A 15,187-nucleotide genomic window follows, 5' to 3' on the forward strand; every position below is an offset into this window, starting at 1 on the left:
GTTAGACATTTTGCTTCCTTTCATTGACCTCCGATCCATAAAGATGCTTTTAAATGGCAATAGTTGGAGGTAATGGGGCTTCAGTCAGGGGCCTGGCCTTGGTCCATTCCTTGTCACTAACCTGTGGAATACAGTGGAAGGCTCTCCTCTTTTTCCTTTGGCTTTCCTGAACTGTACAGATTTTTACTTTTTTAAGTGATCTGCACAATGAAGCCCCAGTTTTGCCTGCAGTGGGATCACTGCTGTAGCTCAGGAAGATATGTGACTGAGGTTTCTTTTGCTTTCTACTCACACGGGGACTGCGTTTAGCAGTGCCCTGTTCCCGTGAGTAGTTTCTTTCTTCTTAGTAATAGGGAAGGCAGAAATAATCCTACTCTCAGCAGTTTTGGGATTACAGGCAAAAATTGAGTTCCTTGATGTATGACTGTGTAGGGATATTAATCTTTTCCCTGATGCCTGTTGTCTGTCATCTCTGTCTTACCAGCACTATCCGTTTGACCCCTCTACAAGGGTAACTTATTATTAACGTTGCCTTTGCAGCAGCCACTCAGTATGCAGATGACAGCACCAACAATTTTTGCAAAAGGGCCTTTTTCTGTGCATTAGTAGACGTGATATTCCAAAAGATTTTGATTTTTTTGGCCAAGATGTGGCTCGTGCTTGTTTTAGCATCATGTGCAAAGTGAACTTATTCAGAGCAGGTTCTGATCAGCATAACTGGGGTTCTTTGCTGTGCATCACTGAGACAGGGAGACACAGGGAAGTTTTGGTGTGGTCCCTGCATTCCCTTTGGAGGTGGCAGTTGAGTAATTCCAAGTGTTTTGTAGTTTTATAGACTAGTCAGAAGTCACTCACAGACAAAATGAAATTACTGCATAAGCCATTTGAATTTTTCATTAGTGGATATCTGTTTTTCCCAGTATTCTCTGGATTAGCACATAGCTATACAAGTAGATTTAAATGGTAGACAGAGAAATAGAAATATCTGAGTACCGAGAAGAATTGGAGAAAAGTTCACGCAATGAGAAAAATAATAAAATGTTCTACAGGCTGTGCTTTGTGGAAATAAAATAGCATAACCTTTTGAGAGTATTTTTTTATTCTTATTATTCTTAAAAATTGCCACAAGAAAAGCTGCTTTTGATCATCCTGCTGTTCAGTAGAGTAATTTTTCCCTTGAAATTTGGAAAAAGTGGTAGACGTGCAACTGGCTACAAAATAGGCAGTCCCATTTAAAATGTCCTACATTTAAAATGTTTTGTGCTACAATTGTAAGTTGAGGTAGAATAGTAACATATTTTTTTTATTTCTGTCTTTCTAGAATAAAAGAATATTTACCAGTCTCTTTCCATAGCTCAGGTCAGTTGTGCTGGTGACTTTGAAATGCTTTTCTCCTGCTGCAGTTGAAAGTGACTCGAGCCTCTTAATGTAGATATTGGTCTCTCTCAAAACTCAGTGAAATATGGCAACACATTCTGAGATGTATTATCCACAGAGATCAGAGATACTGCAATCAGTCTCCACTTTAATTGTGATGTGTTCATTTCCAGTTTCTAGTCAGAAAACGAGGGGGATATCCTGTAAAGAACAGGGCCATTTTTTGGTATGGGTATGTCTACGTAGATGACTTGAAATCTAAATCTGCTTACGGATTCCAAGTAAAAACATAGCAAGGTATAACCAAGTAACCATCTTTAATCTTTGATAGATGTTGTCAGGGAATAGGGGAAGCTGCTAATAGGATGCTTTACTTTTCCTGCTTTCTGCCACATGTGTAATACGAATATGTATTTTATAGCTAGGACTAATCTCATTGTCTACTACTAGCATTTGTAAACACCTCACACTATGAACATCCATCTTTGGTTGTGTGTGAGCTTGTCTAATCTTATCTGCTTGTTCCTAAAGGTGTCTGCTTCAGTTTTTAATGAAAAATAGAGCTAATGTGGTTGAGAGGCTGCTAAGAATAAGGTTAGATGTAAACTCTGTTTTGCTATGTTAAAAAATATCTGACAGTGGTTTCTCTGAAAAGCTCCTGTACCCTTCTACTTCTGAAATGGGATTTAAAATCCCTCCGGGGTCAGTCTTTGTGGCTTTTTTTTTTTTTTTTTTTTTTGCATCTTCATAAAAATCCATGCAACATCCGAGCAAAAATATATCTGTTCAAGAAAACTATCAGACTTCTGCAATGAGGATCTTGTTACTTGGTGTCTCTTGTCCTGCTTTTCCACCTACTGGAGCAGCTTCCCTGCACGTCAGTGGGCCCTCCTTTACCCTTATGTTTCCAAGTGCCTTCCAGCCTCCAGCTTTGAATTTCACACTTCTCACAGAGAAATATTTCCTTATACCCCCAGATTTGGATGCAGGGATGTTCCATGGGTTCCCTGAGCAGGGCAGGGGTCCCACTCTTTGGGACACGAATGGTCCTGGGAATCCTCTGTCTGTTTTCCCTATTGCTCAAGGATGACAACACAAAACACAACACAAAACAGAGGCAGATGTGATCAGCACTGTCTGATTGTGTTGAGTCAGTTTTACCAAACTGTGCTATGAAAACAAAATGTTCTTGCACTCTATAGCTCCTAGAGAAGGCAATTTCCTTGTTATTTAATGTGATTTTGAAGTAGATAGCCTCTATAAGATTTGCTTTGTTGTGTGTTGCTCAAGGATTCTCCTTTTTGCTTTCACTTAGTTGTTTGGCAGCAAGAAAATGGTACGTGAGCTGGCTTTTTGGTGCTCTGTTTGTAGATGCCTTTATTCAGCTTCTCTCTTAATTTCTGTTACTTTACCCAGTGAGATCAGTAATGTGAGAGCCTGTCTATAACAAGGTAGCTCTAGCTCCCTTTTTTGAAAAGAAAGTGTAGAGAAAAGTTCTGTCATTGGGAAGAGCATTGCTAGCTAGTGGCGTTTCCACGCTACAGGTGCTTCACTGATGTCTATAGCAATGTACAGATAACCTGTCCTGGGAAAGACACAGTATTCCATGTCCTTTGCAGAGCACTGTTGTTTTTAGGAAGAAATGGGCTGCCAAGAGTTCTGGGTCACACAGAACTTTTCAGCTCCGTTTCCAGCTGTGGATGTTTCCAGCAGCTAGCAGGCAGCATGTTCTATGTGCAGTTTCCATTTCAATTAGTTCAGTTAGGTCCAAACCGAGGAATTCAAGTGACATGGAAATGTCCCTGGCTGATATCAGATTTATTGGCTGCTTTGACTGGAAGTTGAGTTCTTTCATGCCAGTTGCAGAAAGTGCAGAAACCAAGTGCAAGAGGACAGGGTCAGGTTGAGAGTTAGGAAAAGGTTCTGCACCAGAGGGCGGTAGGCATGGAACAGGTTGCCCAGGGGAGTGGGCATAGCCCTAAGCCAACGGTGTTCAAGGAGCATCTGGACAATGTCCTCAGACATATAGTTTGAGTTTTGGGTGGTGCTGTGTGGAGCCTGGACCTGGACTTGATCCTTATGGGTTCCTTCCAACTCGGGGTATTCTGTGATTGCAGCTGTCCTCTGTAACAAAGCTGCTGACACACCGGGGCTATGCACAGCACTAGCACAGATACCTCTGCTTCCTTCTGCTCCAGCAATAACTCAGATGGGCATATTCCTGCTCATGCGAAGCATAACCTACACAAGTTAAGGCCCGCTAAGCAAGGAGCTCCATGTTTCGTTCCAGTAAGCATATAAATATTTATACCACCCCAGGCCTACTTTCACACTGAAAAAAAAAAGGCAGTGCTTGTCTGCTGTTAAAATATATTGCTTGGGAGATAAATAGCTTATCTCAGTAGGAGAAAGATAGATGGGAGTGGTGGAAACTTGACCATAATATTGGCCAAAAGGCTGCCAAGTACAGAGGGCCATGCTGCTGGCTTGGAACGCCTGCTGGAAAATGGCATAGAGGTTGATAGTGTCGTGATCAGCTATCAGGAGATGAGAGGATTCATTAAAAGCCGTAATAAATGTGGAAAAAACATTCCTAGCACTTGTGTAGCGTGGGAGTGAGCGGTGCTTTTGAAGAGGCATCTGAGGCATGAAGAGTCTGGGCAAGTGGTTTGCTCGAGGCCATATATGGGTATTGTCGTGCCCCTACAAGTGCACAAATCCAAAGGAAAGGGTCAAGCAGGCAGCACAGGAGGCTGCAGGCTGAGGGGCAACGTCGCCCACCTGAGCGTGAGATACTGTTCTGTTGATGTGGTGGGAGCAGTGGCAGCGCTGAGCCGTGTGTGGTTTGTGCAGGGTACCCTAGTGAGGGCTGTGTAATGGTCTGAACAAGTGCTGGGAGGTCTAGTTCATTGTCAGCGTTGTGGAAATGTCACTGGAGTCAGCATGCTGGCTTGTAAGGCTCAGCGGGGGGCTACCCTGCTCCTCAGCACATGCTGCTGTCACCTGGAGGCCCTGTCCTCATCCACCGCTGGATGGAGTGCACTGAGAGCAGCCTGACTGGCTGCCAGAGAGATTAATTATTTCACAGACTGTTCAGGATTCCAAGAAATGGAGCGTGGCTTTGTGTCATTTTAGAATAATATCTGTCGTGAAATCAGAACTTGTGAATAGTGGGAGAATCCACAGTACTTGTCTCTGGGTTTTTCTTTGTGCAGGTTAATTGTTGTTGCTTGTGGTGTGATTAAAGGGTCTGGCTGAACACAGAGTTATGTTGTATATAAGTGGGATTGTAATGAAGCAATAATTGCTCTCCTCGAGTGAAATTATTTACAACAGTGGAGATCAAAATGAAGAAATTCTCTGCTCCTCCTCAGGACTTTGTGGAAATAATGATTCCTGATACAATAGGTTGCTTGTTATTCTTCCCTGACAATTGATGAAAAGGGCAAGGACAAAAAGAAGTGCTGTGTGAGAATCTCCCCACTGGGGTGCTGCACACAGTGAATTTGCATACAGTTATCCAAAGGCTTTTTGGACGTGATGCTGCCTGTGGGATGCTGTAGTAGGAGCGCTGCCCTCTGGGACAGACACTGCTCAGTGCAGCAGAGCCTTCTCTCTCATGGTGCTCTATGCTCACTCACTGCTCATGTGTGTCATGTCTGTTGTTGAGCTTAAAGGCCATTTCCATCTGTGTGAGATAGATGTGTAAGCACACGCACGCCCCATTCATGCTGCAGATCACAGTGTTAGTGAGCACAGGGAATGAGTATCAGGGCTCAAAGGATGCCAGAGACAGAGAAGTGGATGCATGTATATAAACTTCCCTGCTACTGAGCAGTGGTAATGCTGTGCCTGGTTCTTGCTCATGGGTTCTTTCTCTTCTGCTGCTTCTCTCAGCGCAGCTTTCTGTACATGCAGGCAGCACCAACCCGTGGCTGTGAGACAGAAGATTGCAGTTATGCTTCAGTATTCTTGCAGTGTGGCTCCTCACTGATGTCCTTTGGGAGCCTTACAGTGAGGATTTGATGTTAAGTGGTGCGGCACCTGCATGCCCGCCCTTGCAGATATTTCACAGATCAATCCTGCACGTTGTTTGCAGAGAGAAAAAACTTGTCCAGGGCACGTCTGCGTCTTGGAGCATGCCAGCAGTTAGACCGACCGGCTCTTAGCAGAAATCAAAGAATCGGAATGTTTGTCTGACACGCTGAACGCTCAGACTAAAGCAGGGCAGAGCCGGGGCTCAGACACAGCCTGTCCCGGAGCTCGGCTCCTGCGCTGCGGCAGCGTTCGGGTTGCGGGATGTGCCGGCACGGCCGCACTTCGCAGCGCAGCTCGGGCTCTGCCGGAGGCTGCCGCCGCGCTCCGCTCTCTGTGCCGGCGTGCTGCCCGAGTTCAAAAGTTGTTGCAAGGGAAGGGAAATCTGCGCACAAAACATTTCCACAGATGCTTTCATTGAGTGCCTACCCCAACGGCTTACTGCCTTTGTTTAACTGCGGAAGCGGAGCTCTATAGAACGCACATCAGCCGTAAGCTATCGGCGGAGCTCTGGGGAGCGCTGGCCACGTTCACACTTAACGTTGAGCGTCACCCTGGGCTGGGGGCCGGGAACTGCTCGCAGAGCGGCTACTGACGACTGTCTGTCTGTCTGTCTGTCTGTCTAGCAGCAAGCGGACGATGGAGGCGGCCGCGAGCGGCCGCGGGAGGAGGCCGGCCCCGCACTGGTGCTGCGGAAGGTGTGGTCACGCAGCCCGGCCCCCGAGCGGCGCGGGAGGTAAGGCACCGCGGCTCGGGGCTGCGCGGGGCCGGGCCGGGCGCTGTGCGAGGCGGCGGCGGCGGCGGCTCCCGGGCGGGGCTGCGGCCCCGGCAGGGCGATGGCCCCCGGGGGGCGCGCGTAGGGGCGGCAGCGCTGAGCCGGGAGCCATGGGGAGCGGCCGGGCGCGGGTGCCCGAGACGCTGGCTGCGGAGCGGCCGCTGCCCACCTTCGACGTGCCGTACTTCAAGTACATCGACGAGGAGGACGAGGAAGACGAGTGGAGCAGCCGCTCGCAGTCCTCCACGGAGGATGACTCCGGGGATTCTCTGCTTTCCGACAGGTACGTGGTGGTGTCGGGGACGCCGGAGAAGATTTTAGAGCATCTCCTGAGCGACCTGCACCTGGAAGCCGCGCAGGACAAAGAGACGGGTAAGAAGCGCGCGGGGTCCCGGGCGGCCGAGAGGGGGCGGGGGGCGATGCGGTTACACCGACTGGAAACCGGCCGCTTCCCGACGCTGGCACGGGGCGAGCAAAACGAGAACGTGCGGCACGCGGCCTCGGGGTGCAGGCAGCCGGGAGGCAACTTCGTGCAGAGTGGAGCGGGTGCCGTCCCCGGGCCTGAAGCCTCCGTCACAGCCCGGCACTCGGCTTCAGCCTCCGCGCTGCTGCTCGATTTGCCATCGCTTCGGCGCGCTCTTCAAGTGTGGCTTATAAATTTCCTCCTAATGCTGTGGAGCTGATGCTGTACTTATGTGTCTTCAACCAGACATTGCAATTTGTTCCAGCCCGGAGCAATGATTATATTGATCGGGCTACTTGACATGCAGTTTAATTTTCAGTGGGATCTCCTGGCTCCATGCATGGCTCGCTGTCACAGGAGCTCCTGTAGTAGTTCATCAGGAGTGCCTGCAATTCCCATAGAGCTTAATGAAAGTGGAGGGGCTGCCGAGAGCTCCCCAGGTCCCACATCCCAAGGATCCGAGAGAGGCACTGACTGTGCATGGAGCCTGGCGTTCCATTGCGCCCCAACAGGGTTCACGTGCATGCTCCTGGTGCCTGCATATGTCTCTCTCTACAAATGGGATTACTGAGAATAAACAGACTTTAATCCTTTTAAGTGACTGCAAATATAAATAACATCTGTGATTCCCAGAGGAGTGCCAGGATTGGGTTCTTGGAACAAGTCATTAGTTTAACGTGGGACAATGGGCATCTTCCTAGCGAAGATGCATGAATGCCCTGAAGAAATATATGGAGTGTCTGGTAGTGGTATTATGATGGTATTCGTGGTGCTGCTTTTGTCTGCCTAGACATTAATATTTAGTGCAGAGGGAGGCTGTGATTGTTTTGCTTCTGTGGATGATGTCAGCCTGGTTCTATAGGCAGTGTGGGGAGGGTCCTTAGCTGGCCCTTAAGATCAAATGTTAGATCCAGAATAAGTTTCCCCATGAATGTTTATTGCCTGCAGACTGAGAGACATCAGTGACCCGCCCTTAGAGACTGCCTCAGCTATTTTTTATAAGCTCATAATCTTGCTGAAAAACAGTGAGACTTTCACTAGCGTTATGCATTGTATTTCAGTGTTTTTAAGTACAAAGAACTCCTTACACAAAGCATTAGGTGCTAAATACATTCTCACCTGTATTATCTTTTCTGTTCTTCCCCTGTTTGGTCTCTTCCTGTCAGCAGGAGGCAGTTCGTAAGCCTGTTCTTATTGTTACAGAGAGGGGCTGGTAAACTGCCATCAAAACCAGTGCTAAAGCCACTGCTTGACTAGTTTTTTAAATACTTAGTTTTAAGTATTTAGAGGCAGATTGGAGTCTCCTCACCTATCTTGCCTTACTGCATCTCCTCTGAGAAAGAAACAATTTGCTCTGCTTTATGACCAGGGCTCACTGGGTCCCGGGGCTCAAACAAAATAGCTGTGGTTAAAGTAGCTCATTCTGGCCCATCATAGAGGATGGTAGAGTTGGAAGGCCCCTCAGGTTTGTGTCTTTGCAGACATAGCTTAGTGGAACAGAAAAGGAAAATGATGTACCCAGCTGCCGCTGCTCCTGCTGCTGATTTTTCAGTTCCAGGATGACTTCTTCAGCCTCCTGTTTTCCCTGCAGCCCCCACCTGGTTTGCTTATCTGAAATGTAATTTGGAAAGAGTATTTGTTAAATATCCTCATGCACAGGAGCTGTTGTTCTGTTTGGTCCTTGGCATGGATTCACAGTAAGGGACATTTCACATGTTTTCTTGCCTTTTCTATAACAAATCATAATTACAGCCCTCAGTGGTCACTACAGAGAACATCTGCATTCTCTTGGGGCTAGAGTGGCCATGGAGTACCACTTCCTTACCATTGACATGGCTGAATGGTGTCAGTAGATCCAGACATTCTCTAGTCCCAGACAGAAGAGTTTGTAGCTCTGAGAATAAAGGAAGGCCCTGGGGCTCTTCAGTAAGTCAACTAGTGCCTAGCCCAGGCCTCACAGCACTCTGCATTTGCTGCTAATCCCATAGTAAGATACCTGAAGCATTCTGCTCTCAGAGCATCTGCTCTGATAGAGAGTTGGGGACACTTCCAGCCATCCTGAGGAGTCCCAGTGTCTCTGATATGACTGAGTGCTGTTACAGCAGCTAAGGATGCTAAAGGAGACATTACCATGTGCATACCTGAATTATCCTGTAGTTCAGATGTCTTTTGTGGCAAAGATGTCTTGAAAGTCTGAGTTTTGCAATACTCTTCAAGCTGCCGTACTTAATAACTGTTTAATTACAGGAGTTTTTGGTAATGACTTTATTAGTAATACATGTGAGCTCTCATGGCAGCATCGTAAATGGGGACTTGCTACTAACAATCCTTACAGTCTTCTATCTCAAAAGGAGTTTTTTTTTTGTTAGGTTGCTGTGGCCTGTCACATACCACCTCCCAAGAAAACCATTCCTTTTGTTTCCTGCTGTGACATGGTTGGAAATTCTTCCATTTCTGTAACTGTCAACTTTTTTGAATAATCTCTATGATTGTTGGAGTCACTGGGGTGCCTGCTGCTTGCACAGTTTAAGAATTGAATAGTGAGGCCCCTGAAATAAGTCAATAACTAGGCAGAAAATGCTAGGCATGCCTCCTGGCTAATCCTCATTGAGGATCAGGATTTGAATGAGTAATCTCCAAGAAGCCAAATCTTAGCGTCTCAGGATCTTGAAAGCCATCCCGTTGACTGCAGTATTTCTTTCAGGTAAGTTTTTCTCTTCTGCAAAAGCTTTTCTAACCTGGATGTGAGAAACATTTCCTTCCTTGGATGCTATTTTTGGTCTGTTCTTTGAGTATCCTCTGGCTGGTTGCTGTTTGAGCATACCTCTTGCCTCACAGTGACAGCATTCAGTGTTTGACCACCTCTGGAATGACACAATGGTCATCACACCCACAGGCTTCCACGGAAATTAGGATGGCAGATCACCCTTGTGGGTCTCCTCCAATTTAGGATATTTCACAATTCTGTGATGAATGCTTGAATAACGATTGATGGGACAGAAAAAGAAGATGAATTCTCATGACCTGTCTAAAATAGATGTGTAAAGGTGTAGATGCGGTCTGTATATCTTTAAAATTGGAAAATGAAGGACTAGCGACATTTGTTCCATGCTGTGTCATTGTGTCTGGGACTGTGAATGAATGGTTCTGGGATTAGTGAGAATTCTCCCCTCATACATGCAGGTAGTTTTAGCTTTTGGATCATACCCTTGCATCAGGGAAGGAGGTACTCTCAGACCATGTCTATTTGGACTGTAAGTGCTACTTAAGTAGAGGTTACTTTTGTTTAATTCCTTCTCTTCCTGCACTTGCACCAAAGATAGGACTTCGGTTGAGGTGGTGGCACCCACTGAGAAGCTGTGTGTACCTCTGAGAGGAGAGCTGTGCTGTCCTGTGTGAGCAGATGCAGTCAAAGAGAGCTGCTGAATGGTGATGCCAGAAAAGGATATACCTCTGCTTCTCCTAGGCATTGAATTTTGTTTAATAATCCAAGAAAAAAGAAGGAAAAAAAAAAAAAGATCTGATTACTTTTTGATGTTGTTTCTTTGTTGCAAAGAATGCTGTTAGGATTCTTGCTCACTGTGCTTTGTTCCTGATGAATAAAACGTGTTAAAAGCATGCTCTGGTGATGGCCACAAAGTGAACATGATTATGTCTGATTCATAGAGACTGATATCAAGGGGAGCAAATATTTACCTAACACTTTGCGGTCCTATTTTCCAGCCTTTAGAATGGAGAGAGTCAATACCCACTAGTCCTATCTTCTACTGCTTGTCCATACTGAAATGCTTTTTGTCATCATTCTGACCAATACTGTAAAAGTCCTGGGAAAAGTTGATGAACTGAGTAGACTAAGTGCATGTTGGTGCCATGCCCCACACTGAGGAATAAGGCTTTAGCAGAGTTTGTACGCATGGAGCAACGCTGGTGTGACAATAGCAGAAAAACTAAAATAATCATTTGTCTCACTGCTCACTGTACAGGGACATGAGGAGTTTTTTGCACAGGTCTGTTTCTTCATGCACAATGAGTCTAAGCTTTCTCATATTGAAGTGTCAGTAGAAGTAGGTTTAGAATAAATCAATAAAATGAATAGTTACAAATCACCAGGATCAGATGTTACTCCCCAAAGACTTCTAAAGGAACTGAGATATGAAATTGCTGAACTCCTAATAGTGCCATATAATCTATCATATAAATCAGCTTCCGTGGTAGAGGAAGGTTGAAAATGTGATGCCAATTAAAAGAAATGATTCTATTTGGGGAGCGTCTAGGCAGTAAGATTGTCATTTTATGGATGCATTATTCCTGCGTAAGCTGGCACTGAGATTGAAGGCGGCTGCTCAGCTTTCCCCAGCCCATTACTGTGGTTGCACTGGTCCTGCTGTGCTGGTCCGGACTGCTGTGTCATTTTGTGCTTGCTCTGAGCAGGGAACTGGTCTTGGTTGGCAGTGGCCCAAGAAATACTAAATTTTTGTTAGTGTTAAGACTGATCAGTTTACTTAAACACAAACTTTGTCCCTGTCCCAGGGGAGACAGGGTAGCACAGGGTGGGAAATGGGGGGACAGCAGGACAGAGGACAGAGGGACCAATTCCTCTAGCAGCCATGATTGCTTGCAAGAGTTGGAATAGCGTGCAAAACTGCATCCTCAAATTCTGACTTTGTGCTGGGAGATTCATAGCATTACAGTAAAAGCAGTAGGAAGAAAGGCACACAGGAATATAGTGCCAAGAGAAAGGAAAATTATAGTGAATTGTCAACAGTCAAAATGGAGAGAAGCTGCCAGAGAAGACTGGGATGCTGCTGAGTGTGGGTTGAGACAGATGTAACAGAATGTGCTGATAATACTGTTTGAAAATTTCATGATAAGTGAAGCCATTGCTTCATCTCCAGTGGCCATGCAAGGTTCCTATACACCCTGTTATCTCTGCCTCTGTGTGGTCTCGTCCTGCCATCCTACTGACTGGAATTGCTGGGGGTCTGCGCAAGGTAGGTCAGATCAGGAAGCTGGTCCAACACAAAAATAGCCTTATGAAAGGAATAAAAGTTTGGCAGTTGGGACTGGGAATATGAGCTGGAAGCAGGCCCCCTCAAGCCAACCTTGTGGCTGAAGAAAGATAAAAGGAGCAAAAATCTGCACAACTGGGTGATGAATTTGCAGATGAGATCCAACTTTGGTAAATGCAAAGTAATGAATTCTCTAACATGGAGAAAAATGGATCCTTGTTATACATATTCAGTGGAGATGCTGAATTAGCAAATATCGTGCAGAAATTAGGTCTTTGGAGACGGTGTAAATAGTTCTTGGAAAATTTTGTTCAGCACTGATTAAAGAGGAAAATGATATTTGGGACAGTTAGGAAAGAAGATGAGCAAGAACCATAGTTACACCATTGTATAACTGTGTAATATAGATATATACTATGGCTCCTTCTTCTATGTGGCTCAGAAAGGTTATAAATGAACTAGAAAAAGCATGAAAAGGGCAACAAGGTTGATTACAAGTATAGATTAAGTAGATCTGAGACTAAATAGTCTAGGGCTGTTCAGCATAGGAAAGCAATATCTGTAAAGAAGGGATGTGGTGCAGTCTGTAAGATCGTGAATTATCTGGGGAAGGTGTATATGGAAAGATTATTCATTATTTGTTATATGTAGGAAGTGCTTTGTAACATAGCGACATTATTGGTTTTAGAACTAGAAAATATGTTCTAGAAAATATAATATTATATACAATGTACAGCTAAACAGTGAGACTCAATTTTGTGAGCATTTTATGGAAACCAAAGTTTGGAAGGATTTAAAGACAAATTGGCTGTAATCCTGGCAAAAATTCCATCACTGCAGTGATGTGGGTGTAACTTCCAGTTTGGGAAATCTACACTGCCGATTATTGGAAGTTAGTATGGTATAAAGGAGGGAGGAAGTCATCTTGGTATTTGTTTTGTTTTTCTTCCTCTGGGCATACTCTGTTGGACGTTGACCAAGACCTGATTCTGTTTTGTGAGGATCCTTGATCTGGCAATGCATTGTATGCAGCATGCTGCAGTTTGCAAACAGTTAATCAGGTTCTAAATTGCATGTGTGATAAGGCTCTGTTTTCTTCAGTTGGGACAACTGCACAAGTTAGCTGCTCAGCTGGTAGCAGTATGCTGAATGGCTTTGCCAACGGCCCCATGGTGCCTAGAGCAGGGACGAGAAGAGTGAGAGCCTGGGGTTAGGTTGAGATCAGGCGCTGGCTTCTGCTGAGATGGCAACAGCCTCCATTGGTTGTCCTGTTCAGCGCCATGTAGCCCTTCTCCCCAATATACTTGGTTTGACCTTGTGCCAAGTAGATCTATCTTTCTTAGTAGGAAACTGTTTTTCTCCTTTGCTGGTATTATTTTCTGTCACATTAGTGAGCTGAATCAGCCTGCAGAAGGAGTGCCACGTCTGGGATTCACTACAGACAGCATGTCACACGCTGTGGTGCCTAAGCTAATAGGAAATGCCAGCAAGCGGAATGTGTCTGTGATACTGTCTCCTGGCAGGAGCTCAGACAGTTATTTCTGCGAAATGAGGATGCAAAGCCTGAGAAGGTTTTGTGGGTGTTTTTGCCCTCATGCACTAGTTTAGGGCAATTTCTTGGAAAGGCAGAGAATGATAAATGCTGCTCCTGGATGCTGCACCATTGAACCCAGTGACTGGGGAGCTCTACAAGTCAGTTCCCTGCTCCTCCAGGAATATGTCCTGTCCATGGTACTGTGGGCAGGCGCTGCTGTGTACTCATGAACCCAGTGTTCCTGCTGCAGGTTTCCTGATGTCAGCACAGGAACCACGAATGTCCTGTTGTGTCAGTGCTCAGGGCTCTCTCCAAAGATACCGGTGGTATTTTTTCAGTTCATCACCTCAAACACTTCTCACGAGGTGAGCTCACCCCATGGGATGAGCCACTAGGCCCATGGTTTCAGTTTGCTTAGGAGCAAGTAGGTACATTTTGGCACCCTGACATCTCAGGCACCATAAATAAACATTTTATGCCTTGTGCAAGAGTAACTTTGACAGGAGGGTATTTTTCATGCTTTGAGTCAAATTTGCAGAGGAAAAAGCTACCCACCAAATATTAGTCAATTAGATCATAACATTCTTAGTGACTAGTTGTCACGTCTTGCTGTGTGCAAAAGTGATAAGGAGACATTATGAAAGAATAGTGTGAAATTACTTGCTATGAAGATGTGCTTTATAGATAATGTGATTTGTTTTGATAACTTTTTTCATCTTAGAAGTATGCCAGCCACTTGGGTTGGGTCCCTGTCTGCCTTAAATGCTGTACAGGAGGTCTACCCAGTTTGACAGCTACAAATCTGGGGACAAAGTGTACCAGATCCCTTCCATTGCAGTCAGTGTTGCATCTTGCAGATGCAGAGTGGAGTTCAGCTCTGTTGAGCACACAGTGAGCAGTGAGCATAAAGCAACATTGTCCTCCTTTCTCTGTGGCATGCTCATATACACATGTAGGCTGCATTTCCTACTCAGCAAAGAGCAGAAAGTGAGTGAGGTTAAATTTGTTCCTTTCTATGATGTGGAGTGCCAGCAGCTTGCTGAAACCCTGTCAGCTGAAGGGGATTGGAGCCTCATCCTCTGGGCAAAACAGAAGCAGAAGAGATGGCATCATGATGTAGTCAGTAGTAAGATTATCAAAGCCAAGAAAGTCAACGTTGATGTTGGTATAATGCAGAAAGGTACCCAGATGCTGAAATGAGTCTGAACTGTGCTTGTGTTGGCTTCCTGTCAGCTTGGACTCCATTTCCATATGGCAGTGGATTTAAACATCGAAATGTGAAATATATGAAGAGATAGGACAGCCCTGCTGTGAAGGTGACACAACTTTCTAGATGATCTCAACCTCACATATGGCCTTGCATACACATGGTGCCCTTCACATCTTTTCTCAGTATTTACTCATCCTCACACTTAGTGTTGTCCTCCTTTCCTTCCTTCTTCAAACTTTCCACTATTAAACCCTGATCTGTAGCCTCTTGCTGCTGTAGACTGCTAAAAAACCTGAACTCTTGTCTGCAATACTCTCTTTTTTTCATTTGTCTTCCACAGCGCAGCAGTTCACCGCCTGCTGCCCTAAGTAGGGCTGTTTGTTGTTAATGACTCCTGTCACACTGTTAGCACTCTGCTGTGGCTGCTAAGGAGTGAACTTGTTTGCAGAATAGAGCAAAGCACTCCTTCCCAAAAGCTGCCTGTCTGTTATGTTGTGAATCGTGGGTATGGTTCTCTGAACGATTTCTGAGGAAAGAAGTTTGCACAGTGGGAGAGTTTTCATGTAGCAACGCTGAAAACATAAAACTATCTTGAAATAATTGCTACATCATTGAGTCCAAGAACACAGATCATGCACTGTCTTCAGGGCCTGAATTGCAGTGTTTCCAGTGCTCAGTGTTGCTACAATACAATGATTTTTTTGTGAGATTCACAATTTCTGAGGAATATAAAGAGCGTGTTCATTCCTCGCCCACAGGGTGGGAGCTGGAGCCACTGTAGATG

The 15,187-nt window shown here is 45.5% G+C and overlaps 1 protein-coding gene across 3 annotated transcripts in view; it reads left to right on the top strand.

The window, feature by feature from the left end:
- RAPGEF5 (Rap guanine nucleotide exchange factor 5) overlaps window positions 1-15,187 on the top strand; it is a 151,656-nt gene that overhangs the window by 86,687 nt on the left and 49,782 nt on the right. For 2 of the 3 annotated variants that reach the window (XM_042888225.1, XM_042888227.1), the window contains 2 exons: window positions 6,042-6,148; window positions 6,471-6,559. In XM_042888225.1, the coding sequence (XP_042744159.1) occupies window positions 6,042-6,148; window positions 6,471-6,559 (196 nt within the window). Of the gene's footprint in view, window positions 1-6,038; window positions 6,149-6,470; window positions 6,560-15,187 lie in introns of all 3 variants that reach the window. The other variant, XM_042888226.1, reaches the window with a different exon arrangement.

Source organism: Lagopus leucura, unplaced genomic scaffold (genome assembly GCF_019238085.1).
Source record: "Lagopus leucura isolate 7727_CA_CO unplaced genomic scaffold, USGS_WTPT01 Super-Scaffold_100157, whole genome shotgun sequence".
Classification (NCBI taxonomy): Eukaryota; Metazoa; Chordata; class Aves; order Galliformes; family Phasianidae; genus Lagopus; species Lagopus leucura.